The sequence below is a fragment of the Berkeleyomyces rouxiae genome, assembly GCF_048999995.1.
Source record: "Berkeleyomyces rouxiae strain 22BRR77 chromosome Unknown BrBRR77_ptg000004l, whole genome shotgun sequence".
NCBI lineage: Eukaryota > Fungi > Ascomycota > Sordariomycetes > Microascales > Ceratocystidaceae > Berkeleyomyces > Berkeleyomyces rouxiae.
In genome coordinates, this window is record NW_027396494.1 from 533,027 (window position 1) to 558,909 (window position 25,883).

At 51.8% G+C, this 25,883-nt stretch overlaps 6 protein-coding genes across 6 annotated transcripts; 2 read left to right on the forward strand and 4 right to left on the reverse strand.

The window, feature by feature from the left end:
• Positions 1-37: 37 nt before the first annotated feature.
• On the reverse strand, positions 38-2,214 carry BROUX77_004356 (uncharacterized protein; the record flags this gene model as incomplete). The annotated part of the gene is made up of 2 exons (XM_073749109.1): positions 38-1,375; positions 1,438-2,214. The coding sequence occupies 2 exons, from the start codon at positions 2,212-2,214 to the stop codon at positions 38-40; spliced, it is 2,115 nt and encodes a 704-aa protein (XP_073604813.1).
• A 2,046-nt stretch (positions 2,215-4,260) lies between these two features.
• BROUX77_004357 (uncharacterized protein) lies at positions 4,261-5,807 on the forward strand (the record flags this gene model as incomplete). The annotated part of the gene is made up of 2 exons (XM_073749110.1): positions 4,261-4,723; positions 4,801-5,807. 2 exons carry the CDS (start codon positions 4,261-4,263, stop codon positions 5,805-5,807), a joined length of 1,470 nt encoding a protein of 489 aa, XP_073604814.1.
• Positions 5,808-6,482: 675 nt separating this feature from the next.
• Positions 6,483-9,860, reverse strand: BROUX77_004358 (uncharacterized protein; the record flags this gene model as incomplete). The annotated part of the gene is made up of 3 exons (XM_073749112.1): positions 6,483-8,878; positions 8,981-9,282; positions 9,349-9,860. The coding sequence occupies 3 exons, from the start codon at positions 9,858-9,860 to the stop codon at positions 6,483-6,485; spliced, it is 3,210 nt and encodes a 1,069-aa protein (XP_073604815.1).
• A 3,530-nt stretch (positions 9,861-13,390) lies between these two features.
• Positions 13,391-18,931, reverse strand: BROUX77_004359 (uncharacterized protein; the record flags this gene model as incomplete). The annotated part of the gene is made up of 2 exons (XM_073749113.1): positions 13,391-18,505; positions 18,557-18,931. The coding sequence occupies 2 exons, from the start codon at positions 18,929-18,931 to the stop codon at positions 13,391-13,393; spliced, it is 5,490 nt and encodes a 1,829-aa protein (XP_073604816.1).
• An 818-nt stretch (positions 18,932-19,749) lies between these two features.
• On the forward strand, positions 19,750-21,216 carry BROUX77_004360 (uncharacterized protein; the record flags this gene model as incomplete). The annotated part of the gene is made up of 1 exon (XM_073749114.1): positions 19,750-21,216. One exon carries the CDS (start codon positions 19,750-19,752, stop codon positions 21,214-21,216), a length of 1,467 nt encoding a protein of 488 aa, XP_073604817.1.
• Positions 21,217-21,469: 253 nt separating this feature from the next.
• On the reverse strand, positions 21,470-25,007 carry BROUX77_004361 (uncharacterized protein; the record flags this gene model as incomplete). Its single annotated transcript, XM_073749115.1, has 5 exons — positions 21,470-21,698; positions 21,761-22,688; positions 22,760-22,970; positions 23,041-24,845; positions 24,995-25,007. 5 exons carry the CDS (start codon positions 25,005-25,007, stop codon positions 21,470-21,472), a joined length of 3,186 nt encoding a protein of 1,061 aa, XP_073604818.1.
• Positions 25,008-25,883: the final 876 nt, after the last annotated feature.

Genomic DNA, 25,883 nt, shown 5'->3' on the forward strand with positions numbered 1-25,883 from the left:
CCCCATAGCAACGCCTCATCTCGTTTCCTCCCGACCCTTACCACAACTCGCAGACAGGCTCCTTGACAGGGCAGTTGAAAGCCTCCAAAAAGTCTTTGCTGTTGGCCACGGTGCCCTGGATGCGAGCCCATGGGGGCGAGTAGGAGCCGTAAATGTTCTGGCTGGGGTTGGCGCGCGAGTTGCTGCACCACAGGCCGCCAAAGGAAACAAAGAACAGCTGCTCGGGTGTGAAAAAGTCAAGGCCAGGCAGCTTCTGGGCGCCCTTGCCAGCCCCGGCATCCAGCTTCTTCCACGCCTGGTACGAGGCCAGGAGACCACCAGCATCGGCAATGTTCTGGCTCATCGTGCGCTGGCCATCGACGTAGTGCGTCTTGCCGTCGCCCACGTCGGGGTGGACAAGCTGGGAGTACTGGTTGGCAAAGCATTGCGTCTTCTCCTTCAAGTCAAACACAGTCATCATGGCCCGCCAGTCCTGATACTTGCCGTTGTGATCATAGTAGCGGCCGTTGGAGTCAAAGGCCTGGCTAATCTCACGGCCAACGACGGATCCATAGGCTCCGTAGGAGATGTATGAAGGCACATTGGGGTCGAAGATGGGGAACTGCATCATGCCTGCAGGCAGGACAATCTCGTTTCCGGCGAATTCGTAGCGGACATTCACTTCGTTGCAGCTCGATTGCCACTCGTCCTTGTCAAGAGGCTTTCCTAGGGCTCCCCACTGCATGGCGAGTCTCATCTTGCGCATCGAGACTTCGTTGTCAAAGTAGGTGTCGCTGTTGACTACAGACAAGCCATAAAACTGGGCCAGATCGTCGGGGTCAGCAACGTTGGGGCTTGCAGTCGGGTAGCCAACCTTCTGTCTCATGTTCTCGACCTTTTTAATGGCACGCCCGGCAGTGAACTCGTCCATCCACTTGGCATTGTTCAGTCTCTCAACGAATGCATTTTTGATGTTATTCAGCATCTCCTCGCCATAGGTCTTGGAAGCAGAAGAGAAGGTCTTTTCGATAAAGAAACGACTGAGGATTCCATCGATGCTCAAGTCGATCTTGGAAACGCAGGTTTCCCAGCGGTCAGCCTCGGTGTCGGGCTCAATACCGAAAACTTCTTTCTCAAACTCCTTGAGAGGCCTGAGGGTCTCATCCTCAACAAACGCCGAGTAACTGCGGATCATGCGCCATTGGAAGTAAGCCTTGAGTAGTGGCTCCTCAGTTGTTCCCAGAATCTTCTCAAGTGTTTCGAGGTATTGGGGATGATGAACAATCACATTATTGGTCGCAACGCCTTGGGGCGCAAGGATCTTGATAATTCCCTCCAAATCGATTTTCGGAGCCAGTTTAGCGGCGTCGGACAAAGGCATGGAGTTGTATAGTTTCTGTTTTATAGATCGTTAGCAAGGTATAAATGACTGGAATATAGCGGGGAGAAGTCTCTTACCTTGATATCATGGCTTTCTTTTCCTGTAGGGATTGACAGGGCAATTTTCCGCTCCAAGGAGACAAGTCTGGCGGAAGAATACTCGTCAACCCAAGGGTTAAACGCGCCAAGAACCTTCTGGACCATACCACGGTACTTCTCAACAAGTTCGCTGTTTTCAAAGTCGTCCCGTGAGGGAAGGCCCAAGCCCACGGGGGCGGTTACACCAATGGCAACGGCGTCAGGGTTGGCATCATCAATTTGGGGGCCAACCATGACCAGACCATCGGAATCGTTCTCAAGAAGAGCGACAGTGTAATCCTTGATAGTTGTGGCGGACTCGAGCTTCCTAAGCTGTGTCTTCAAAGGCTGGAGGCCAAGCTTGGAGATGGTGTCTGTGTTCATGCAGGCGTCATAGACAGCTTTCATTTTCTGAAAGTTTTTGGCATCCTGAGACGCGGGGTCAATGCTTGCGGGTAGCGGGCCTTCTACAATCTGGCGAGTGGTCTCTACGACCCAGTCATTCATCAGGGAGAGAGTCTGGATAGTAAGCTGCTCGTCGCGGAAGTCATGGTTTTCGCGCCAGCCACCACAAACCATTTCCTCAAAGTTGTTGCATGCGTCGAGTTTCTCGTAGTTTGGGGCCAGATTTTGCTTCAGCTGGTCGGCAATGCGCTGGCAGGCGGGAGTGGTGCAGTACTCTAAACTAGGAGTGGCTTCGTCTTGGGAAGAGGCGGGAGTCTGAGCATGGATGCCGTGGGCAAGCAGACCCGAAGTGATAATGGTTCTGGCCTTCATGGTGAATTTGGTGTGTAGGGTGGTTGGAGTTTTAGAGCCGGTGGGAGCGTAGAAGAATGGAGAGGAGCGACCAACAGTGGGAGGTGAAGAAGGAGAGTGGTGATTAAATAAAGAGAAGTGAGGAGTGAAACAAGAGGGTGATGATTGGGTGAAGAGAAGTGAAGAGTGATGAGAGTGGAGTGAAGATACAACCAGCCGTCGTTGAAGAGGTTGACCTGATGATTAAATAAACGTCAATACGTCGACTTACACCATCACGTGATGTGTCAAACCAGCAAACAAGTCTCTGTCAAGCGGGCAGATGCGAAAATTAGCCAGCAAATCTTTGGCCATGCTTAAAATAATCTGGACGATTCATGAACGCAGAAAAAGCCAGGGCCACTAAGGTTAAGCACCAAGCACTGCTAAGAATATGCTGGTCAGGGCGTCTATAAGCGAGGACATACGCGTTGCTAACGCCGAATAGCCAGTGTAGCTTTGGCCAGGCGTCGACCTGAGGTGGCTTCTTTTTCGTGAGTTATTAACTGGAGTTAAGGAGCAGTGACCAAGACGATGGCGAAGAAATAACTAGTTCTCACAATCGGCATGAGAATAGTAGTCTGCACCTACAAAGCTGCCGGCTCGAGGCTTGTGGCACAGCCACACGCACTAACTAGCCATCTTGCTTTCGTGAAGTTGAAGAGAGAAAAGTGAGAGGAGCAAGACTGGCAGATTGTGGTGGTTTTACTGTCAGAAGAGAAAGAGATAAGATGTTGGGCCATCTCGAGATAGAGCATGAAGCTTGACTCGAAAACCACCGTGTATTAACCCTGTCGATTTATTTATAGAGCAGATAACCCTACGAATCGCATGCCAACCTTCTCTCCAAAATGCAGAGGATTCCTAAGTTTGAAAACATATTGTGACTAGTTATAGCCCCTTGTACGTATTAATTGGTGACATAAAAAGACGATTCGCGGTTGGTAGTGAGTTGGCATATCTTCGACGAACTGAGCTCTGTTCCATTGGTAATTTGGAAATAGACAAGGCTATAGGCTTCTAAATCGGCACTTGTTGTCCTTGGAATACACAAACAGGCAAGATACTTAAACAGGTGTAGATACATGGGAAAGATGACCTGTTATTGTTACAATGGATTGTCCATGGTGTCATTAAACGCAGACACAGAGGGGATGAGGCTAAGTTGGTCTTATAGACGACAACTGGGAGTCGAGTTAATGTAGTAGAAATCTCGTACTGAAAGCACAACTATGTGTAACTATGCAGTCAACTGTGTAACTAACTATACATGTGTGTGTACATGGCTTCATCAGAGCTTCATTAGCCAGAATCTGATAAAGAAAGACGCTCTGGGCCTGCTACTTTTTATTTCTTTACGCCCACCACAACCAAGCGGCGTCTTGCTAGTTGATCTCAGACCGTGAAGCCTGATTATGTAGCCGTGATATTTTCCTAATACAGAAACTCCTTTCCGCCCCGTTTCTATAAGCTGCCCCGCATTGGCCCAGATTTCCAACCTCCAATTGTCTCCGACGCCATCTACCACTCAGATATTTACATGCCCTACGTGCCTATTTCCAAGTTCTCGGTGAGAGTGTCAGTTCCTGGTTTCTCTGGGCTTGTGTATCTAGCCCCTTCCATGTCTTCTCCGATTGGCCAGCTCTCCGACAGCCCATCATGTCCCTGGCCGTGTCCCGCGGTTGGCTACTGCCGTCTTCCTCATTTGGGCTTCTCTTGCTCACTATTTGGTATGCCCAAAGCTCTGTATGTAACGCTTGCGTGGAGAAGAGGGCCTGTACTGCAAACTAAACTAAGTAAAGGTTGTGTTGGCCAAGACGGCCCCGTGGGGAGAAGAGGACGGTGGTCTGGATTATAGTCGGAGATTCCTAATGAGGTAGTTAACATGCCTATGGGCATAATGTCAGCTCAGTGCCAGCAGACCACGTATTAAATGCCAGCGTCTGCTTTGGATCTAAGGCACTCTTGATTTTAATACTCTCTAAACACATCTTTGTTTGCTTCTTGGCACCAACACAGCTTGAAACAATGCACCCAAGAACCATCACCTCCGCTATGCGCCCGCCACTCGTTTCCCGACACATGTATCGTGCCCGCGGTCTCGCAACGGCTGCCGCCCAGTCCCAGGGCAAGAAAGAAGGCGACATCTCGTCTGTCTTTGTGTCTCTCTCCGGCGCCAAAGCCCAGGCCCTGCCCGAGCGATTCCGCCAGCTGAAACAGTCTCTGATTGCCGGCCACGAGGACGCCGTCGTTGCTTCGTGGGGTCGTCTGCTGTCGAGACTTCAAGTAGAAACACAGGTTGTTGTTGGCAAGGGACCGGCCATTATCCCGAGCGTCGAGTTCAAGAACCTGCAGAGCGACTTGGACAGACTGAGCGCTGAAATTAAGCTCCGCGGCGCTGCGGTTGTGCGTGGAGTTATTGACGAGCAAGAGGCCCGGTCATACAAAGAAGAAGTAGAGGAATATGTGCGAAAGAACCCGCATACAAAAGGTACGGCTTGCGTCTTTAGTCCCCCCCCCTCATGCAACCACTGCAACGCTCCCTTGCCAACTACCTCGTTTTGACAGCCTTTCCCGCCAACAACCCCCAAGTTTTCGAGCTGTACTGGTCCGCACCGCAGCTCAAAGCCCGGTCTCACCCCAACCTACTTGCCACACAGTCCGCGCTGATGCAGAAACTCTGGCACTTTTCGCCCGGCGATCCCATATCCCTCGAGCCACTAAGCTACGCCGACCGCCTGCGCATCCGCCAGCCAGGCGATGCCACTTTTGCTCTTGGCCCGCACATTGATGGCGGCGGCGTCGAGCGCTGGGAGCGCCGCGGATACGGCGTCGGCGGTGTTTACGACAGCGTCTTCCGCGGCGCCTGGGAATCGTACGACCCGTGGAACGCCGGCCCGCGCATCCGCGCCGTGACGGACCTGTACAATGGCTCGGGCGCCTGCAGCATGTTCCGCATGTTCCAGGGCTGGCTGTCCATGAGCCACAGCGGCCCGCGCCACGGCACGTTGCTCGTCAATCCCATGCTACAGCTGTCAATGGCCTATCTGCTACTGCGGCCGTTTTTTGCGCTGCGCAGGGACGGTGCGGGGCCTGGGTTCCTGGACGCTGACAATTGGGTGTTCACGGCCGGCGAGAGCATGACCAGCGAGCTGCAGGGGGCGTCGCCGGGACATGCACAGGAGTTGAATGATGCACTGCACCCGCATCTTCAGCTGGAAAGGACCATGGTCCATATGCCTGAAATCAAGCCAGGCGACTATGTCGTGTGGCACTGCGACCAGATACACTCAGTGGACAAGGTGCATGAGGGCACGAGCGACTCGAGTGTCATGTACATCCCAGTGTGCCCGATAACAGAGCAGAACTTGGAGTATCTAAAGCACCAACGCGAGGCGTTCCTAGCCGGCACCCCTGGTCCAGACTTCCCAGGCGGCAAGGGCGAGTCTGACCACATTGGCCGGCCCAGTGCCGAATTTCTCTCCCCCAACGACGAGGGCAGAAGAGCAATGGGCTTAGAGCCGCTTCAAAATGTTAGTGTTATCGGACAGGCAAACGCAGTCTTGGAATTCTAGATGTTTGAAGCACACGCTTAATTGTAGCAATAAGGGGAGCTAGTGTGTAATGTTAAATATCATGTCTTTTCTTGCCTCCTACTATCGAGTTGAGTCCTTGTTACTCTGTAAAGCCATTGTCACCCGCCGTGTACCATGTGACTTTTAAATAAGCAAGGCAGCCGTGATATTCAAACAGACGAGTCGAGTCCAATGCACAAAGTCTCAGTGTATGGGGGTCGTTTTTGTTTCTCCAGCAATGGTCTCTAAGCCACACCAAGTACTCCGCCATGTGTAGGCACTGCCAAATTGGGCGACTCCGATACGATCCTAGCGCTGCTTCTCCCAATCATGTCTTTATTGTTCCGCAACGTCTTGTGTTAGGTTTGGTTGACTACATAGCCATGTATGCTTCTGGGGTTGGAGCACTAACAACAGCCCACACAAACAGCGCTAGCAAGATTATACCACGAGGCTAAAGCCGGGTTTCCCCATGAAGCTGTATGAGAGACCCCCGGGATATCTCCCGTCTACACCATCAAGTCCGACGTCTGTCTACCTTTCTGCACCAACAACATAAGCCATATGACAATTTCACAGCAATGGATAGCTAGTAAATAGTTCAAAAATCTCGAGATTTGCATCTCATTGCATCAATTAGTGAGAACTCCTTCTTGCTGTAGCCCCACAAATACTCTACGCCGTTGCTAGCTCCTCCTTTACCGCAAGAGCCGCCATATCAGACTCGCTAACAAAGTCCATCTGCATCGAGTCGCCCAACCGCCCTGCGCCCATGCCTCCAACTACACTAACTATCGGATCCGAGCCCCACATCAACGTGTCGCCGCTGCCGTCGGTCACGGGCATAGCGGCAAGCGCCGCGGCAGCTGCAGCGGACACTGCTGCAGTAGAAACCGACGGTTGTTGTGTGCCTGGCTTTCCCAAGGTGGCGCTGGCACTAGTACCTCCAAAAGCGTCGTCCGTGGCTCCTACTTCAGACGGGAATTGTAGCCAATAGTCAACGTCAAACTCGCCTGTCGACACGCCAGACCACTCAAACGCAGGTGCAACAGGCCCAGTAGTAGTGCCATCCATATTATGGTCTTCCCACGAGGCACCGCTGCCAACGTTGGGCGTGGCGCTGCCCAGGGCTGAGTCCACATCGTGTTCGGTATGTGGCGGTGATGTAGCTGCCAAAGATGTTGTTTGGATAGCTGGGACAGAGGTCATTGCTAAAGCAGCTGCAGACAATCCCTCTTGAGCCTGTGCCTGTGCTTGTGCCTGTGCTTGCACTTGTGCTTGCGCCTGTGCCATTATTGGTGTCATGACTGAGTCGATACTAGTCGTAGGAAGGGACGAATCCGTAGCGAAGCTGGACCGGCCGAAGAGACCGTGCCCAATCTCCTCAGCAAGAGACGGGGCGGTTTCCGGAGGAGGAGTGTGGAAGCTGAATAGTCCATTATTTTGGCCTCGACTTTGACCATGAGACATATCGGCAAGAGTGACTCCGCCATTCTTACGAGCCGTGTTGTTCGACCGTGACTCTATGTTGATATCAATGCTAGCCTTGTGAAGGAAGGCATCAAGAAACCCAGTAGCATACTCAGCAGCGGCATAACATGTTCTTAGTGTCTGCATGACATCCATGCATTGCTTGAAACCGCGAAGCGCTCTATCACGAACTTGTGGGTTCTGATGCTTCATTTCTAGCATGTGGATAATCATGGCAGGGAGCACAATGGTAACTCCAGTAGTAGGGAGATAGCGGTCCAGTTCCAGTTCGTGCAAGTCAGTAGCCATGCGAGTAATCTGCGTAGCAGCATCGCGAACGCGGATGCGCGCCATTTCTTGGGTGTGTTGGATGTTGTTCTCCAGATGGGAAGGTGCCGGTTGCATGCCAAGGAATTGTGGTCTATGCAAAGCAGACTGAGTCGTATAGTAGATCATATGAAGCAAAGATCTATGCACAGCAATTGAAGCTTTGCCGTCCTCCACGTCAAAAGGCGTGAGTGGGCGGTTGGAGCACGATTCGGGAAGCTCAGCACGCCATCTGTTCAACCTAGCATCAACTTCGTTGATTTCGTCTACATTATCAAGGGTTTTGTTAGGAAAGAGCATTGATGCGCTATCCATGGGAACTGTGCCCTTGGTGTGAACTGAGTACTGAATTTTCAGCATGTGGCTCACCAACACACAAAGCTTTGCCTTGGCAATGGTCATCTCGGCAAGATCTCGTTGCATGCGTACATCTCTGACGAGGCGGCACTCGCGGGGGATGATGGTGTTGTCATCAGCGACGGGGCGAATGTCAAAGTCACTTTCCTGAAGCATATCCACGTTGAAGTCGCCAGCTTTGATTCTAGTGGGCCGGCGCATTCCAAGAGCAATTTCTTGGTCACGCATGAAGCATGACCACCAAATACGACGATAAAGGCCAAGCTTCCGTGCTGGCACGTTCATCAGTGATGAGATGCGGTGCAGACCTATGGAATGCGCTAGACTAGTAGCGATGCCCATCCAGTGCCAAGTATCTTTCTGGTCATCAGGACTCTCATACCAGAATGTCATGAGAAGCAGGCCCTGAACCAGAATGAGACGATCAGCCTCATAGTCAAGGTCATAGAGAGTGCGAGCCCTCAAGAAAAACATCTTGCGGGCAGTCTTTCGAGTAGTAAAGCCACACTCGCGCAGATGGTCCATGTCAACAAACGCAGATGCAGCAAACATTGCACAGTGATATAGGAACAAGCTAATTTGCCCACGGGGATCATTCCGGGCATTGATTCCTTTCAAAAACCCGTGGAGGTCAAGAAGCGGCATAAAAGGATGTACGTATTCTGCATAAGCCTGCAGTAGGGCTGATTGTATCTTTGGTGATGGCAAAGTGAGCGAGCCCTTGGCACGCAGAAAATTGATTTCATCGGGGCCGATTTTTGCGGGTAATGGTCGGATGAAGGCAGGCAGTGCGGCTGATGAAGATTGGCTCCCAGGCATGTGGTTGGTATTTGCATCATTTTGGGCCTGACGCAGGAGATTTGACCAAGCCCTGCGCGCAGCAATCATGTTTTCATCATGGGCAAAACTTTGTTGGTCTTGTAGTTTTATTAGCGGGAAAGTCTTTAGAGAGAATAGAGCTCATGTGTGACAAGTATAAAAGCAGTCAAGTGACGGGGAAACAAAAAGTGGTAACTTACAAAGTCCACTTCCAAAGGTGCTGTCTATGGGTTGATCTATCGCATCTGCAGATTGGGAAGCGATCATGGGCGCATTTGCATTGATATCCAATGTGTTGAGCGAAACACCAGCAGAAACTGCTACGTTTGAGTTTATTGGTGAGGTATCGGGGTCAGGGAGTAGTATTTGCAGTGATGGGGGGGTTTGCTGGTGGTTATGAATCATATTTGAAGAAGTAGTCGGACTCTGGCTCTGGCGTGGCTCCGCGGGAGATACTCGTCTTGCAGGGACAGGAACACCATTTACAGAGGACAGGTTTTTTCTACCGAATTAGGGTCGAGTTAGAACTGGGAAAACAAAAGTCAGGGACATGGAATATAATGCTTACTTTCTCCTTCTGCTCTCCTGCACAACACACTCGATATTATCCCAGCGACAGTTTCCACAAGGTGCTCCCTCAACTACGTCACAGCGCACTTTACGAGCTCGGCAGGATACACAGGCTCTAGCCGCCCTGCGCTTAGTGATCTTGTGCGCAGCCGCTACAGCCATAGCAGCAGCGTCTTTGCCAGCCATGGAGCCTGTGCGCTGTTTCCCAGTCGTGGAAGTTGGATCTGACATGGAGGCTGTGAGTGGTGATGTAGAGCCATGTGGAGGGGAGCCTGTGGAGGAAGCTGGTGCGGGTTGTCTGGAGCCAGCTTCGGGAATAGAGGATGGAAGTACAGGCTCTATTCTTGGCGAAGTAGAGGTAGGCGGGTTAATAGCATGGGAAGCCATGGCAGATGTATCGGCCGTTGGTGATGGTGAAGAAACGGCCGGTGGAGTGGCGGCCGAAGTAGTGGAGTTCATAGTAAAAATTGAAGAAGAATCAGAAGGGTCTGGCTGGTCTTCTTGGGGCATTGAATGCGAGACTGAAAGTAAAATGTGACTGAGAGCAGGTGGGTGGGTACTCGTGACTCGGGGCCCAGGATTAGCAAATAGGTTGTTGATGCTCCAGGCAGAGAATAGGCAGTGTCTGTGAGATTTGCAGCTGTGCCAAGTTGTGAGGTATCGTTTTGGAGTGTAGTATAGTTATAATGTATGACGTTATATTCCTGGAATTGGTATCGCCCGGGTAGGGGGTTGACTTTCGGGTAAACGAATAAGAATCGGGCGGACTGGCGGTAGAAGTTGGGGTTGGAGTCGTAGACGTGGAAGAAGGTAAGCGAATCAGGTGGTCGGTATGGAGGTAATTAGTCAGGATATGAGTAAAAGATTCAAGCCACGATATTTGAGTATGGCTGTCAGGCAAAATAGATGAAAGCAAGTATCGTGGATATCAAGACCAAGACGAAGAAATAAAGCAAAGCTCAAAGTTCAATAGCTAGCAAAAGACGGATCCGGATTGGGGGTGTCGATGTGGGCTGTGGCTCTTTATATATCCAAGGGCCCCAGAAAATAAAATGACAGGCGGCCTGGCCCAAAGGAAGCTCACGGATGCAGAAACAGAAAAGCTAAGCTAGGCCAAGACAAGGAAGGCGAATATCAGACAGCACAAAGGTCAGGCGACTCGTGCAAGTCAAGTCAAGCAAGCACACCAAAGAAGGGAAAAAGTAGGAGCGGCACTAGAATGCTTATGAGGGGGAAACCAGGGGAGAGCGAAACAGAGGGAAAAGAAGAAGGGGAAGAAGACGGGGAAAAGGGTGCAAGAAGTACTTTTTGGATTTGCAATGGAGGAGGAAAGAGAGCCTCAAAGAGCCGCTGTACTACTGGTGACAGGCAACGGCAAGAACAAACGGATGACGGGTGCAGGCAAACGGAGAAAGGACGGCAAGAGCACGCAGCTGCGACGGCGAGCGACGGCAGCTGCAGGAGCTGGCGATTGACAAGTATGTATTGATTTATACAGCAACTGCCTGTTGTCCTCCGGCTTCTTCCTCCACTGCACGATCCTCGACTATCTGTTCAAACGCTTTTTCGGTCTCCTTCGTCCTTTTCTCGGCATCGGTACTTTGTGTGTGCAGCTTATAAAGAGCGCAGCCTCTTCCTGCGTGGCAGTCTGCATTATTCTCAGCCTTCTTTCGATTCTGTGCTGGTCTGCTTTCATCGTCTTCATTTCCCTTGCATGCACCAGGAAGAAAAAAAAGTAGGGCCCTTTCCCTGGCGTGTCCTAAACTAGCAATCAATCTCGTCCGCGCTTCAGCCATTCTGTACAACTTCGTGTTCATGATCCCCACCGGCTTCTCCACAAGACAAATCCAGATGCACGTATTCTCTAACCCTAATCCCAGAACCACTCACGTAATAGTAGGGGGCGAGGCAAAAAAAAAGGAGCAAACATGTCCGAATTAGCATGTGTTAATTGTTATTCAATGCAGTGCTTGTGCGTATCGAGGTCACAAGACCCAAGAATCATCATCAATATGTATGTACACATGTGCCCCATGCAATGGGAGCCCGGTGCAGAAGTCCAGGTACACAGGTATCAAACATAGCCCAGGTCGAGACAAGGACGGACGAGTGAATGGGCTGCAATAAACAAGATGGATAGCTGACTCGCATGGATCCGGAAAATGATGTCATGCATGTTTCTTGACGGCTTGGGAAATGAGGCACATGAAATCACATAAAGTTGCGGCGCCCAGATAGACAAACATACACATACATAGTTACATACACATACTGTGTCACATGATGCAATTCGTATGGAAGCTTGACTCACACCCTTCCCTCCCAGCTGGTCGGTCTCCAAGGCCAATAGCGAACTATAGCTATACCAAGTTCCTTTGGCTGGTGATGTTCAAGGGTGGCTCTAGAAGCGCCCAGAGCAGCCCGGCGGCCTGTGTACCAGTTTGGACAAAAGTTCGGGGGGGGGGGGGGGGGGGGGGGGATGGCCACAAGACGATCAGGGCAATGGCGAAGATGGCAAAGGGAGACAACCCAAGCAAAGCAACGCAACGCAAGATTAGATAACGAGGCACTTGGCAGGTTTCGCGGGCAGGAAGCGATTCGAAAATGCGGGGAAATGGGGTCTTGCCTGTTCGTTGTTGTTATCCCAAATCTGGGGGAGAAATTGGAAACAGCTCAAAGAGGAAAGGAGAGGGAAGGAAGTTGCCTGTGCTGGTAGCACTTGTATGTTTGTACATATGTACAAACGGAGACTGCATTGCATTGACTAATCTCGTTGCGCTTGTTACCGTCTTTTATTATCGGTCGTCGGCACCGCTATTGCCTTGCTATTTTCCTGTCAGCGAAGCAATTACGGGCGCCCTCGAGGCCAGCCCGACGTCTCGGCCAATGTCGGAATCAGGCAAGAGCCTCCCGGTGCAGACACTGCGCCAACCAATCAGAAAGCACTAAAAGACATACGAACCTTTTAGCCAATTTAGTGCATGGAATAAGCTGCCCTTGTAGCCAAACCATTATCCAGTGATGGTTTCACCATCATGGGCCGGATTGCGGGGAAGTAGAAGGGCGACCTTTCAGGGGTTTTGCGTGCCATGTGGGTGCTAGTATTCGAGCATTCAAAAGTATCTTTTCTACCGGCACTCAGCTCAAAAGTGACTTGGCACATGAAAGTGCGGGCTTAAAGGGAAAGGAGAGATGTGGGAATGAGAAAGTGAGACTAGCAGCAGCATAAAGATAAATCCTGCCTGCTTCCACCCATTGGTAGTACCTAGATATCCAAGCCACCCATGGGTGGCTGACATAAAAAGCGTGCGAATTAATCTCTCTAGCCTTCCTTGGTTTGTTCCTTTCAGCCAGACAAAAAAAACTCCGCCAAAATCCGGGGGAAATTACGTTCTTCCTTCCTTCCCTTGCTTGCTTTCCCATATTTCTTTGCGCTGATTGGCCAGAGCATCACACGTCACTTTGGTGCTTTGGTCTTGGGGTTCCTCGACTGCATGTTGAGGTGCAAGTGTACAAACTAACTATGCAGCTGTAGATTAAATAGATTGTTCATATTTCCACTTGCTCGTTCACTTCCTATCTGGGACTGCTACCACTTGGCCTGCCATTCGAGCTGCCACTTGCAATCAGTCACCCGTCACGCTGGAACAAGGAAGCATTCCTCCTCCCGTCTTCCTCTTCCTCTTCGTCTTCCTCCTCTTCCCCACACTACAACTTGATACAGACCAGGCCAATGTAGATCAGATAGACTGGGCTCGGCATGCAACCTATTGCAAGCCCCAAACATGAGAAAACGACCTTCGTATGGCCTAGCAGTCTGACATGTGAAAAAACAGGGCAAGATGGAAACATGTGGATGAACACATGAAACATCTAGCCAGCCTTGAGACTTGCTCGTATGATGTAGATATAAGCGCTACTATAACAATACATGTGAAATCATCGCCCTGTTCATGTAGTTATTTATAATAAGCCGAATCAAGAACGCATCTACACAACCCATGGTATATTAACCCTAAGCATATACTCTATCTCTACCTCTACCGGCCCGTCTCCGCCGATTTGCTCTTTTTCTCAAGCATGCTCCATGCCTTTTCATCGGCTCGGACCTTTTCTACCCAGCTGCGGACATCATCTACCAACACTTGTTCCTTTTCCTCAATGTCGATAGCGGGGCCTTTAATCTGAGGCGCCGTTGCATCGGCACAGCCCTGCTCAAACACGGCCCATGCTGAGGCCGCATCGCTGCGCAGCCCAAAGCCGCAGCCGGTCATGGACGCCACCGTGAAGCGGCGCAGTAGCACAACATCACCCGCCTTGAGAACCGGCAGCGCGTCGCGGTGTGGCCGCAGGATCTTGACTACGGCTACATGCAGCGGGAATGTCGACAGGTCCGTGATCTGGAAGCTGAGAATAAAGTCGCGCGGGCCATGGCGTGGTCGTTGCGGCTCTGCGGGCGTGGCAACGACCATTGCAGCAACGTCAACAGTCTTGTTAAGACAAGAGCGCAGGACCTTGACGGTGGTGAAGTGCTTCATTTCACGCAGGCTTTTGTTAATCTTTGCCTTGAGTTGTGGAAGCGGAATGTCAGGCTTTTCTTCTGGTGCCTCGGGTGGCTTCTCGCAAGCATTTGTTGGTGTAGCTGGGTTGGGCTCCGCGGACATAGCCTTCTTTGAAGCAGCATCTTGCCTTCTCTTGGAGGATCGAGTAAGAGGCGTTGAATGTACTAGCTCCGAGGCAGCTGTGGGTTGGAGGGTGTTACGGGCCATGAGGATACTCTCGTCGTTGGCAAGATCTGGGGACACGCTTAGGCTCTTGGCCTTTGAGCGCGTCGTTCTGTTTGTGCCGGGAGTGACGGGCTGAGGACTATTAGCCTGTGGTGAATTGGGGGCTGGGCTGGATCGGCCTGGGGTTGCGGCTAGCGGGCTGGTGCCACGAACCATCATGACGCTGGGGTCATCATCAAGAGAATGATCCGAGGTGCGGGTGTATTCTTCTTCCTCTTCGGCTTCGTCCTCTTCAGCTTCTTCCTCTCCAACTTCTTCAACTTCGAGCTCTCCCTCCTGGCTCTTCTGGCTTTCTTCCGCTTCTTGCTCTGCCTTTTCTTCAGCCTCAAGATCACGGCAGTGACTGCGTAGCGAATTCACCGTAATAAGAGGAGTCGAGTCCTGGGGTATCTCTATGTGAGAGTGATCGTGTCCCTCGTGATGTTGATGGCACGGGTCATGCTCAAGCATGTGCTCAGTTCGAGGCGACTTGGGCTCAGGGGCGGAACCCGAAGACCCAGACTCTTCTTCTTCAGGCGCATCATGGAAATCCGGAAGTCTCTCCTCATCATGAACCTCTTCAACGCCAATAATGGAAGCATCACTTTCACCTTCCCTGCCTGGAACGCTGTGCTCCTGAGTTTCCATCGCAGTAGGCTCGCAGGCAGAAGCAGATGAAGAGCTGGTCTCGATGACGCCGTCCATAGGCTGGACGGTCCCTTCTCGCTCATTGACCTGGACAGGCATGGGAGATACTGCCATCTCATCAAAGTCGGTGTATTCTGCAGAGGTGATCGACACGGCATTTGGGGTTGGTACTTGTAAACTCATGGCAAGGTCACCATCCAAATGAGTACCGTCGTCACCATGTGTAGACATCATTTCAACGTCATCGTCAGCCTGTTGGGCATGATCGATTTCCATAATCATGTCGTCAATAGCAAGGGGTGTTTGGGTAGTGGACATGAGGTCATCGTCAGCCATGACGTCTTCAGGGTTGATACCGGCCTGCTCAGGGCCGTGGTGTACTTCAACTTCAGACTCATCGTTGCCCATGTGAACATCGCCATCATCCTCGGTGATGCCTGAACTACCAGAGTTATCATTGTGGCCATTATCACCGCCTTCAGCCAAACCAAAGACGTGAGACATTTCATAGTCTTCATGTAGTTGCATCTCAACTTCCTGGTCAGTGATTGCCGAGGCAATGGATTTGCTATCATCCTCTTTGGCATTGTCAGCGCCTTTGTTATCGGCAATTTCCACATCCTCGGAAATGTTTGCCTCAACACTAGAGGTGATTCTCATTGGACTTTCTCCAGCAACATTAAGCCGTCTTTCTACCGTAGCAGCCGCATCGACAACGATCATGTCCTCTTCCTGGGATACCATCACGCTGACCTGTTCTGTCTCTTCAACAACCATCGCAAAAGGCGATGATGGATTTACAGAAGGCACAGACTCAACAGGGGCGGTGTCGAGTGTGCTAGGTGCTTCTTCAGCACTGGTACTTTGGCTTTCAGTGTTGACGTTGGTTGTACCGGCTGTTGCTTCAGGCGCATTAGACTCAGCTGGTTCAGCTACGATGTCATTAGACTCTGTAAGTGTGGAGTCAACAACCGCAGCAGGAGCGTTTTGTGCAGGGCCAGACTGGGAAACAGATTCTAACCCCGCCTGATTGGATGTGTCATTTGAGAGCTCAGTTTCTGAATTCGCTTCTTCCGTGTCGTTAACGCTATCAACGTGGTTCTCTGTTACTTCTGCCTCAGCGTCGGACACATCTTCGACAAAGGGACTTGAAGCTGCTTCAGACTGATCATCATTAACCAGAAAGTCCGGTGCAGCTGTCTCAGTGATAGTACCCTCTTTAGATTCATTTGCAGACAAATCTTCAGCGCCAGGACGGCCGGACTTGGGGGTCGTCTCCATCAGTGAAGACTGGACTAGAGGGGAAACTTCGGTTTGCTTGGCAGGCGAGGCTTCGGGGGTCGATATCATGGGGGATGAAGCAGCGTTGCTCACTTGGTCTGCCTCGCTCTGATCGTAGCCCACGCCGTCGTCCTCTTCCTGTTGATCATCTCGGTCAACATCGGAGTCATGTTCTGATGTAGACTCGGCTTCGTCCTCTGACTCAAGATCAGAATCTCCACGTTCTGATTCAATACTGTCATCGTGTTCGCGAAGGAGAGCCTTTACGTTATTGACGGAGCAAGTCTCACTCTTATCCCCGTCTTCTTCATTTTCTCCTCCATCCTCGCTATCCTCTTCAGTGTCTTCTTCTCCCTCCTCCTGTGGTTCTGCATGTGAAGTTTTGACAGCCATATACTTTGGTGTGGTTCTAGTTTCAGACCCTACAGGAGAAGGTGTACCAACAGGATTTGAGTTTGTGGCCTTGGTGTTGGTAGCAGGAACAAAGTCGGAGTCGTCGTCATCGGAGTCAGACAGCAGGTCAATAACCACTGGCTGGGATGGTTCACGTGCATGGGCAGAAGCTCCTTGGTTAGCCTCATCGGAATCGGAATCGTTTTCCCTAGTATCCTCGTTTTCTTCGACCTTAGACTGAACATCATCGTCCTCGTATCCTTCGTCGCCTTCATCATCATCCTCGTCCTCATCGTAGCAAGGACGACCAGAAAGCTCATCTTCGTCGGCAACCTGTGTGTCAGGGTCGTCCATCTCAGCAGCAATGCGTTCTTCTTCCTCGACTTCGCTACCGACGCCGTCTTCATCGTCTTGGACATCGGCATAGTTGCGGATATCGTAGTCCTCGCCCGAGACATCCTCAGGGCTGCCTTCTTCTTCAACAGCTGATGTTGATTCGGATTCGTTGTCAGATGTGTCAATAGGGCAATCTGATGTGGGCTCAGCCATACTTGTATCAGCAATATCATGAGATTGGCGTGTTTCGGGGCTGGTCTCTTGTGAGACTTGACTTGTAGTTGCATCACCGTAGGTCTCTGGGCGATCTTTGCCTTGGTCGCCTTGGTCGCCTTGGTCAGAGAGCATGACCAAACTGCGGGTATTCTGAGGTTCTAGACTAAGTTGCTCATGAGATGTTGCTATTTCCCCGCTTGTCTCTAGAGGCACCTCCTTGAAGGACGGATCCACAGGCGGCGGCTGATAGAAGCTGGACTGGCCGACTTCCGGGTAAACTGTTGTTGTGCCAAACTCTGACGTATAGAGAGGTGCGCCCCAGGAATCCGTAGTAGGCAGTGGCGCGACCTCTAGGAGGGATGTTTCAGGGTAGGCTGTCACAAGCTCAGTTGTAGCTAGAGGCTCCTGGACAAGCACGGAATCTACAGGGTCGTGGTAGATACTTAGTTCTTGAGTTGCAGGGAGTGTAGAATAGTGGGAGTCAGTCACATCGATTACTGGTAGAGAGGAAGGATCTGTGTTGAATAAAGACGAAGATACTGGAATGGAATCAAATGACTCCGTTGGGTGTGAATGATCAAATAACTCCGTTGCAGATGTATCTTTGCAAGATAGGAGCTCGAAGGTCAAGGGTCCAGGCGCCGGGCAAGCAGAGTTAGGAAGAGCTTCCTGTGCCATAAATGCCAGTGTACTCAAATTAGGGGCGGCGGAAATATCTTCGAGGGGTTTCCGCGTAGACTTGGCATCGGCGATTCTAGTGACGACAGAACTTTCCCGGGATGTGGCAAGACCTGAAGATTCTGCCTCTGGGTTCAGTAGCGGCACTAGAGGACTAGGAGACTTGTGGCCATTGTCTGTTTCTGGAGGTGATTGTGTTGCCGGCAGAGACGTCGACTGGGTGTTAGGCTCTGTCGCTGTAACGCTTTCCGACGCCTGTGTAGCCTCGGGTATTGTCAGTAACGGATCTTCTGGTGGAGGTGACGGGTCCGTTGAGCTTTGTTTTTGCGGAGCGGCAGACTCAGCCCCTGGTTCTTCGTCGTGTTCTATGTCGTCGGAGGCGGGTTCCTTTGGCTCACTCTCGCGTTCTGGGCTGGGTGATTTGCTCTGGTACCGCCAACCGCTGGAAGGGCGATTGAAATTCGACCGTCTACGATTTGCCTTGTCTTTCTTTTTGGTGGCTCTTTCAAGGATTTCGTCCTCTTCGTCCCACAGATCTAGGCCGCCTTCAAAGAGGGCGCCGTAGGAGACGCGTGCACGCTTGATGAAAGCTGGAGATGCAAATTCGTCGACGTTATCGCGTGTTCTCTTGGTGCTGATGGTATCGGGGGAGTGTGAGCGAGAGTTGGTGTTGCTGTGGTGCTGGAGGCTATTCCGGGTCGGAGTCTGTGTTGTCCGGAAGCTGAGTTCAAGGTCTGTCGGAAGCGGGATTGGACTCTCAAACTGGGGAACGCTGGACTCTTCTGGAGCTGCATCGATACAAACAAATCTTTCCAGCTTGTCGTCGCCAATGTTTGCCTGGGAGTCGTTAGTACAGCTTAGATTTTCTGTTTGCGCTATTCAACATACTAAAAGAGCCACTTTGGCGCTGAACACGAGCTGGTGCTCAATGACGCCCGGCATGGCAGCCGTGGCAGGCCGAGATCCCCAGCGCACGCCGTCCAAGCTCAGCACCAGATCGTCGCCGCCGCCGAGATTGAGCTCGGCCACAGCCTTGGCCGCAGAGCCCTCGAGCTGAACACGGACAACACCGCGGTCGCGGCGCTTGCGCGCATCTGGCGTAGCAAGGAGGAAGGCAAAAGTGTGGTGGACAACGCTGTAGGGCCAGACAATGGTGACGACGCCGGATACGGTGCAGGCTGCGGGGCCTTCGAGAGTGGGCGAGAGCGTGGAAATTTCAGTGGGCGCCGTGGCGCGGAGGGTTTGAGGGGTGCGGGACTCCATTGTGGCGAGTGGATAGTCGCGGCGGAGGGGAGGCGGAGGCGACTTGGGTTCGTTGATCAAAGACGCGCCTGGATTCTTTCAATAGATACTGCCCATGCCAATGCCGCTCAGCAAAACAAGCAGAAGTAAACAGAAGGCGTTGCTCGCGATAGTTGCCGCAATGCTGACTAACAATGCCGCGGTGTTTGTTCTGCCTCACTACCGAGAATTGGGCAGCACGCACTCGCACCGCTATGTTTGCCTTTGTTTTGAAAAGTCGGAGGGCAGAAAAACACCAAGCCCAATCGGTTCTTGGTGTGCTGGAGCTGTACGCAGCGGTTATGTCATGCACAACAAACAAGGCCAGAGTGAGGCCCGTCCCTGACAAGGAGCAGGAGCCCAGCTCGCTGGCTAGGGACAGATCAGGCAGGCGGTGAGACGTGTGGCGCTCCAAGCTTCAGCCACATATTGACACTAACGTCAGCCACAGTGGCACCTGCCAGGGTCTAGCCGGCTTTCGCTATTGTTAAGCGAAGCGACGTCCTGACTAATGCCAGCCCGGCCCCACCCACCTCCGGAATCATATCATGGGCAAGGCCTCAGCATCCGCTTCGTGAGCTTGTGTTCACGTTTTTAGAATGTTTGTGGTCTGAGGAAGGAGTCCGATCTCTCTTTCTCTACTCTCTTCACTTTTACTTGCTTGTTTTGGCTTTGGAGCTGCAACTCACCACATCACATCGGAACGGAAACAATATATCCGATACGTTTGACTTACACCTAGTTACATGCTTTGCTGCATATAGCCCCCTCCCTTTTCACTACCTCTACTCACGCCAGCCATGGCCTCTCTCCTCTCGGTTCTTCGGGGGCTCATCCTCAAGTCCCATCCAGACCCACCGCCGGTCTTCAACGTGAAGAGGGTCGCCATCATCGGCGCCGGCCCCTGCGGAGCCGCCATTGCCAAATACCTCCGCGCGCAAGATGCCTTTCCCATCATTGACATCTACGAGCGGCAGTCCGTCTCAGCCCGCGGCGGCGTCTGGTTTCACACACCGGAAACACCCCCCGCTCCAACCTTTCCGCAAACCAGCCCACACGCCCCGCTCGGCGACTGTGTGCCGGGCTGTAAGCCGCCGCTCTACGCCTCGCCCATGTACGACGACCTCCACGCCAATATCATGGGCTCACTCATGCAGTACACTGACAGTCCGTTCCCAGCGTCGGCCAAGCTCTTCCCTTCGCGGCAGATTATCCATGACTATGTTTGCGCCTACGCCGCCGAGATCTCGGGCCTGGTCAAGTTCTCGCACAATGTCGTACGCATCGATCTCTCTACCGCCGACGGACGCGACCAGTGGACAGTCCACGCCGAAAACGGCAGTGCCGATGGCGCCCTTACGTCAGCGACATACGATGCAGTTGTCGTCGCCAACGGCCATTTCAGTCTTTCACATGTCCCAGACATTGCTGGGCTGGCCGCCTTCGCCGCTGCCAATCCCGGCGTCGTGAGTCACAGCAAGCAGTACAGATCCAACGCTTCATTTGCTGGAAAGAAGGTCATCGTCATCGGCAACGGCCCTTCAGGTGCTGATATTGCGCGCCAAATCCAAAAGGTGGCGGCATCTCCGCTGTATCTTTCTGTGCGCCATGCCACCCCGCCTGATCGGTTAGAGCATATCGGCGCAGTTGAGGTGCCAGAAATCGCCGAGTTTCTCCCAGACACTCGTGGAGTGCGGCTCATGGACGGCACGAAGATCACCGACGTCGATGCTGTTCTATTCTGCTCTGGATATCTCTTCAGTCTGCCATTCCTCCCCGACCTGCAAGACCAGCTCATCACGACGGGTAGAGCAGTACACGGCCTCTACCAGCATCTCTTCTGCATCGAGCACCCCACGCTCGCATTCCCTGGCCTCTTGCAACAGGCCATCCCATACGTGATCGCCGAGACTCAGGCCGCTGTTCTAGCCACCGTCTGGTCCAACGCAGAGAATTTGCCAACAAAAGCCGTGATGCAAGCGTGGAACGATACCTTGAAACAAGAACGGGGCGAAAATCTCCATAACATGCCCAAGGGGACAGATGGGATATACATCAATAAGATGCACGACTGGGTTAGCAAGTCAAGCATCAAGAAGCCTCCCCACTGGGAGGAGCTTCAGCTATGGGAACGCAAGTTGTTCCCGCAGGCCAAGTTGAGGTTTGAACAAGGAGGTTGCATGGCCATGAGCCTAGAGGAACTGGGCTTCAAGTACCCTGAACTGCCTGATGAGTGCATTGTGAATACTGACGTCACAAAAAAGTAGAGTCATCACTGACTCTTAGTTCCTGAAAAGTAGACAGCACTAGTCATAAAAATTGATGAGATTTAACTTAAAAGACGTAGTAGTTATGACGTCTTGTTGAAAGGTAACAACACGTATACGTTCACAAATGATGAAATATAGACGAACCTTATGCACAGTTTTCAATTGAAATCTAACTCTATCCCCGTCAAACCTGGTCATACCCAGCCATACCCAAACATACCTGACCAAATCTCTCTGTTTTCTCACTAACTCAAGTACCGCGGAACAAGAACATGAGGTCTTGCGCCGACAGCGACTGCATAGCCTTCGTATCATTGTTGATGGTCGACTTGATCATGTGCGCCTTCTTCTCCTGTAGCATCACCATTCTGCTCTCAACCGAGTCCTCGATCACCAGATTAGTGATAGTGCAGGGCCGACACTGGCCGATACGGTGGCATCTATCCGCAGACTGCCACTCGACGGCCGGGTTCCACCAACTAAACACAAGTAGAGCGTTAGTAAATGACTTGCGTAGACGTGACATGGTTGGAAAACTTACGGCTCAATCAAGAATACACGAGATGCTTCTGTCAAGTTCAGTGCGACGCCACCAGCGCGCAGGGAAACCAAGAAACATTCAACATCAACATTGTTCATGAAGTGGTCAATGCTAGCGGCTCTCTGTGCCGGTGTCATGCTACCATCCAGCATCACCGTACTAAACCCAGCGTGACGGAGTCGCCATTCAATCAATTGCAACATGGACGTGAACTGCGAAAAGATAATGACCTTGAGCGTCTCTCTATCTGAGCGCAACATGTACAGTTCATGCAGTAGGAGCTCGATCTTGGTTGACGACGTCCAGTTTTCCATGCGAATACGGTTGATGATGGACGTGTTTTTCAGCTTTGACACCTCCTGTGCAATCTCAGGCTGCTTGAGGTCGATGGCAAGCGGGATATGACAGCGTGGACAGTCGGGACTATTCCCTCCAGTAACGAATTCCCGTGCACACATGCGGCAAAAGTCATGCTTGCAACGGCTGCGAATCGCGTCTTCGGCGGGCGACTCGCAAATGCTGCACTCTAGGACGCCCTCGGCGCCAGCAGTGTTCTTGCGGAGGATCAGATCCGGGTGGTCGGCGACCTGGCGCATCTGCATGATGAGACCAAAGATGTTGGCGTAGTTGTTTAGCAGTACACGGCGCGCAACGTATGTGTCAAACTTGCGCTGACTGTTGTTCATGATGCTATTAGCAAGATCCTTTTCAACGTCGCCAAAAAGCTCACGGCTGACACGCAGTTCCTTCACGGGAAGCTCCATGACGTCCATGTGGTCCTTTTTCTGGCGACGAAGCATGATGCAGTTGGTGAGAGTCTTCAGCTTGGTAAATGCAGTCTTTCCCGCGCCGAAATTACCAAATTTTTGAATGGGGTTCAGAAGCTCCCGGTTGAAGATTGAAATGTGAGACGTAGAAAAGCATCCACCTGGTATTGTTGTGCAAGTAATTAGAAGTCAAGTTGATGTGGATGTTGCGATAGCAGTAGGCGCTACTTACAGTGATTGCAACGTTTTTCATCGTTCATAGACCACTCCAGAGATTCGCAGGAGCAGGAACGGCAGATATATGACGCAAAGGGTCGGATGTTTATGAAGCGAAGAAGGGAAAAGAACTCGCCGATGCGGTTCTGCAGAGGCGTGCCAGAAAGACACCAGCGGTAGGTAGCTTTGAGCGCAAAGCAGGCCTTGGCTGTGGATGTGCTCCGCGTCTAGTGGCGATTGGCATGTGTCAGTAGTTATGGGTGGTAAGATGTTAGCAAAGGAGAAAATCCAACTCACCTTGATTTCGTGCGCCTCGTCGAGGATTACACGATGGAAATCGATTTGGTGAATTGGGCTGTCGGTTTTGACCAGTACCTTGGGCTGACCCTTTTTTCCTCGCTGCAAGCCCTTGGTCTGGCGACGATACAAAGACTCTAGAGAATTGTAGGAGATAAGAATCACATCGTATTCGCGAAGCTTCTCGATCGTCATGTTTCTCGACTCTGCGCGCGAATTATGGTAGACAAAGGTCCTCAAGCGTCCATTGGTATATGACTTGATCTCGCTCACCCACTGCAACAAGGCGACAGGGGGTATCAGAACAAGCGAGGGCTTATCCACGGGGAAGTCAGACATGATGAGGGAAACGGCCTGGATAGTTTTTCCGAGGCCCATCTCGTCGCCCAACAAACCACCCTTCCATTTCATTTTTTCCATCTCCATCATCCAGTGGAGGCCCTCGCGTTGGAATGGTTTGAGCTGGCGAGAGATGTACTCAGGCTGTGGTGCTTGAATTTTTTCAATGGCAGGCATTACCTCCAGGTCTTCCCACATGGTCTTAAGGAATGGATGGTGATCTACCAGCCGCTTCTGTGCTGCCTCGATTGCACCAGCTGAACGATTAGCGGCCCTCCTATTCGACCGTCTATAGGGAATATCATCGTCAAGACTTTCATCTTCCGAGTCAAATACGTCCAAATGAAGGTCATCTATTGATTCAGAATCGAAATCGTGAAAATCTATTTCTAGAAACTCCGGAGACGATTGAGACCCAGTTTCTACGTGTCCGGGGAGACTTGTAGGAGTGTTTAGGGCTGGCGAATAGATCAAGGAGTTTGCCATTGTGGGTGGAGGTGGTCGTCTTGTGCGAGGGATGAAAGACTCGGTGGGTTGGCCAGGTTCCTGGACAGCCGTCCTAGAAAGGCCAGAAGATTCTGTAGGGACTTGGTGTTCGAAGTGTCCATTGGCGATAGAAGGCCCACCATGACGAGACGTCCAAGCAAGGTTATTCTCTGAGGTGTTGCCTGGGGATATAAGCCCTTCGATATTCAAATGGGTTGAAATTCTTCGAGGGTTCGTGAGGTCATTGATAGATAGAGGGTTTGAAGAGACGAGAGAGTTGGAGGGCCCATCCATAGACAGATCAATTGGAGGGTTGTAGTGGTTTGTGACCCCATGAATTTGCGATTGATTTGAAGGGTTGTGAGGATTGACAAGCCCGTCGAGTCCCAAGTGCCGACACAAGCGCTTGTTTTGAGATTCAGTCACAGCCACAAGAGACGAGTTTCGACGTTTATGCGATGGCTTCGAGACAGGCTCGTCGGACAAGACGATAATGCCGGGATCAAGTTGGTTTCCGTCGTCGGGAATATCCCACTTCCCGGTATCAAAGACATCATCATTTCTGTCGTCCATTGTCGTTTGATGTTGTTTGGCATCGGGTTTCTGATTGCGGAGAGAACGCCTTGGGATGCAAACTTCAATAGTTTTGCGTCTTGTTTGTCTCGAGGGAGCGCGGGGAGGTGGAGATTCGGCGGAATCGGCCGGGCGCAAGGGCAGGGCGGGGGAGGGTGGATTGGCAGTCGGAGCGGGTGGGTCTGCTGATTCCGCAAAGACAGCGGCCAGGGCCTGTGCTTTGGCGGCAGTGGACGGGGCCTGGCGGTCTTGTGGCACGGGCACACTCACGTGTGACTTGGAGGAGGAACCTGCTACAGAAGCCGGACTTTGAGTGCTGCTGCGGGTGTTGTAGCGACGGGCTGCGGGGGCCTCACGGGTACTCGAGAGGCATGAGGGGGCAGCTTTGGCTCGCGATGCAACAGACCCTGAGAGAAAAGAAAGGCAATGTCAGATATTTAGTCAGAATAATATGAAAGTCAAGGTCAAGTAAAGTGTGGGCGCCGATTCTGCACAGTATGCAAAGGATGCACCGAGGACCAGTCTATGCAGGGCGATAAAGTATGCAGCAGCTTACCAGGGCGACTCATGACGAACTCAGCAATCAATTGGTAGGTTCAGATTCCGCGTTAACCCACCAACAGGACAGCCGGAAAGATGCACCACAACTGGCAAGGCTTAACAGAAGACGAGCCCAGAGATGGACAGTGGGACCAATAGAGAGGCGGCCAGCAAATAGCAGGCTTGCCTGGACACAGATGTTGGACGTTGTGCAGTTTGCTTGTTTGTTGCCCGGGAAGCCAGCAGACCAATGTCCTTGTGCTGTGGAGTGTATCAAATGATTGCGGCCCAAGGCACAATGTGGGTAGACGGCTATCAGGCACGATCGACTGGCGCAAATGACGATCGTGAAAAGAGTTTGAAGAGGCCTTGAACTGTGACGCCATGTGAAAGCGACGGCGACGCCAGGAGTTTATAGTTAGTCCTAGACTTTTATGTAGTCATGTATGTACCTATGTACATGTGTACATAGACACATGTAAAACACAATCCACGACACAACTGCTACTTTACCGTAGTTAGGGTCTGCTCTCCTCCGCCTCCTTGCTCCCTCCTGCCCTCTCAAAGACTCTTCATCCTCCTGGTTCCTTGCCCTAGTCTCATTAATTATCACGAATCATCTGGCGTTTCGTGCTCCTGCCGCGACACAGCTGAAGCCATCCAGACACGAGGGCACGTGACCGCACAATTCAGGTGATATTCAGGTAAAAAAAAAAGGATTCTTCCTCTTCTTCGTCGTCTTCAGCTGTCCCAGTCAATGCATGCATGCTCTTTCCCGTCTTAGTGCCACAAATTAGGCGACAGGACCCACTGTAGGAGGTAGTAGCCAGCCTTGGGGCACTCTGCCTTTTAGGCACCCATGGATGCCTAGCGTTGCCTATCTTTTTCAGACTCTGGAAGAGCCT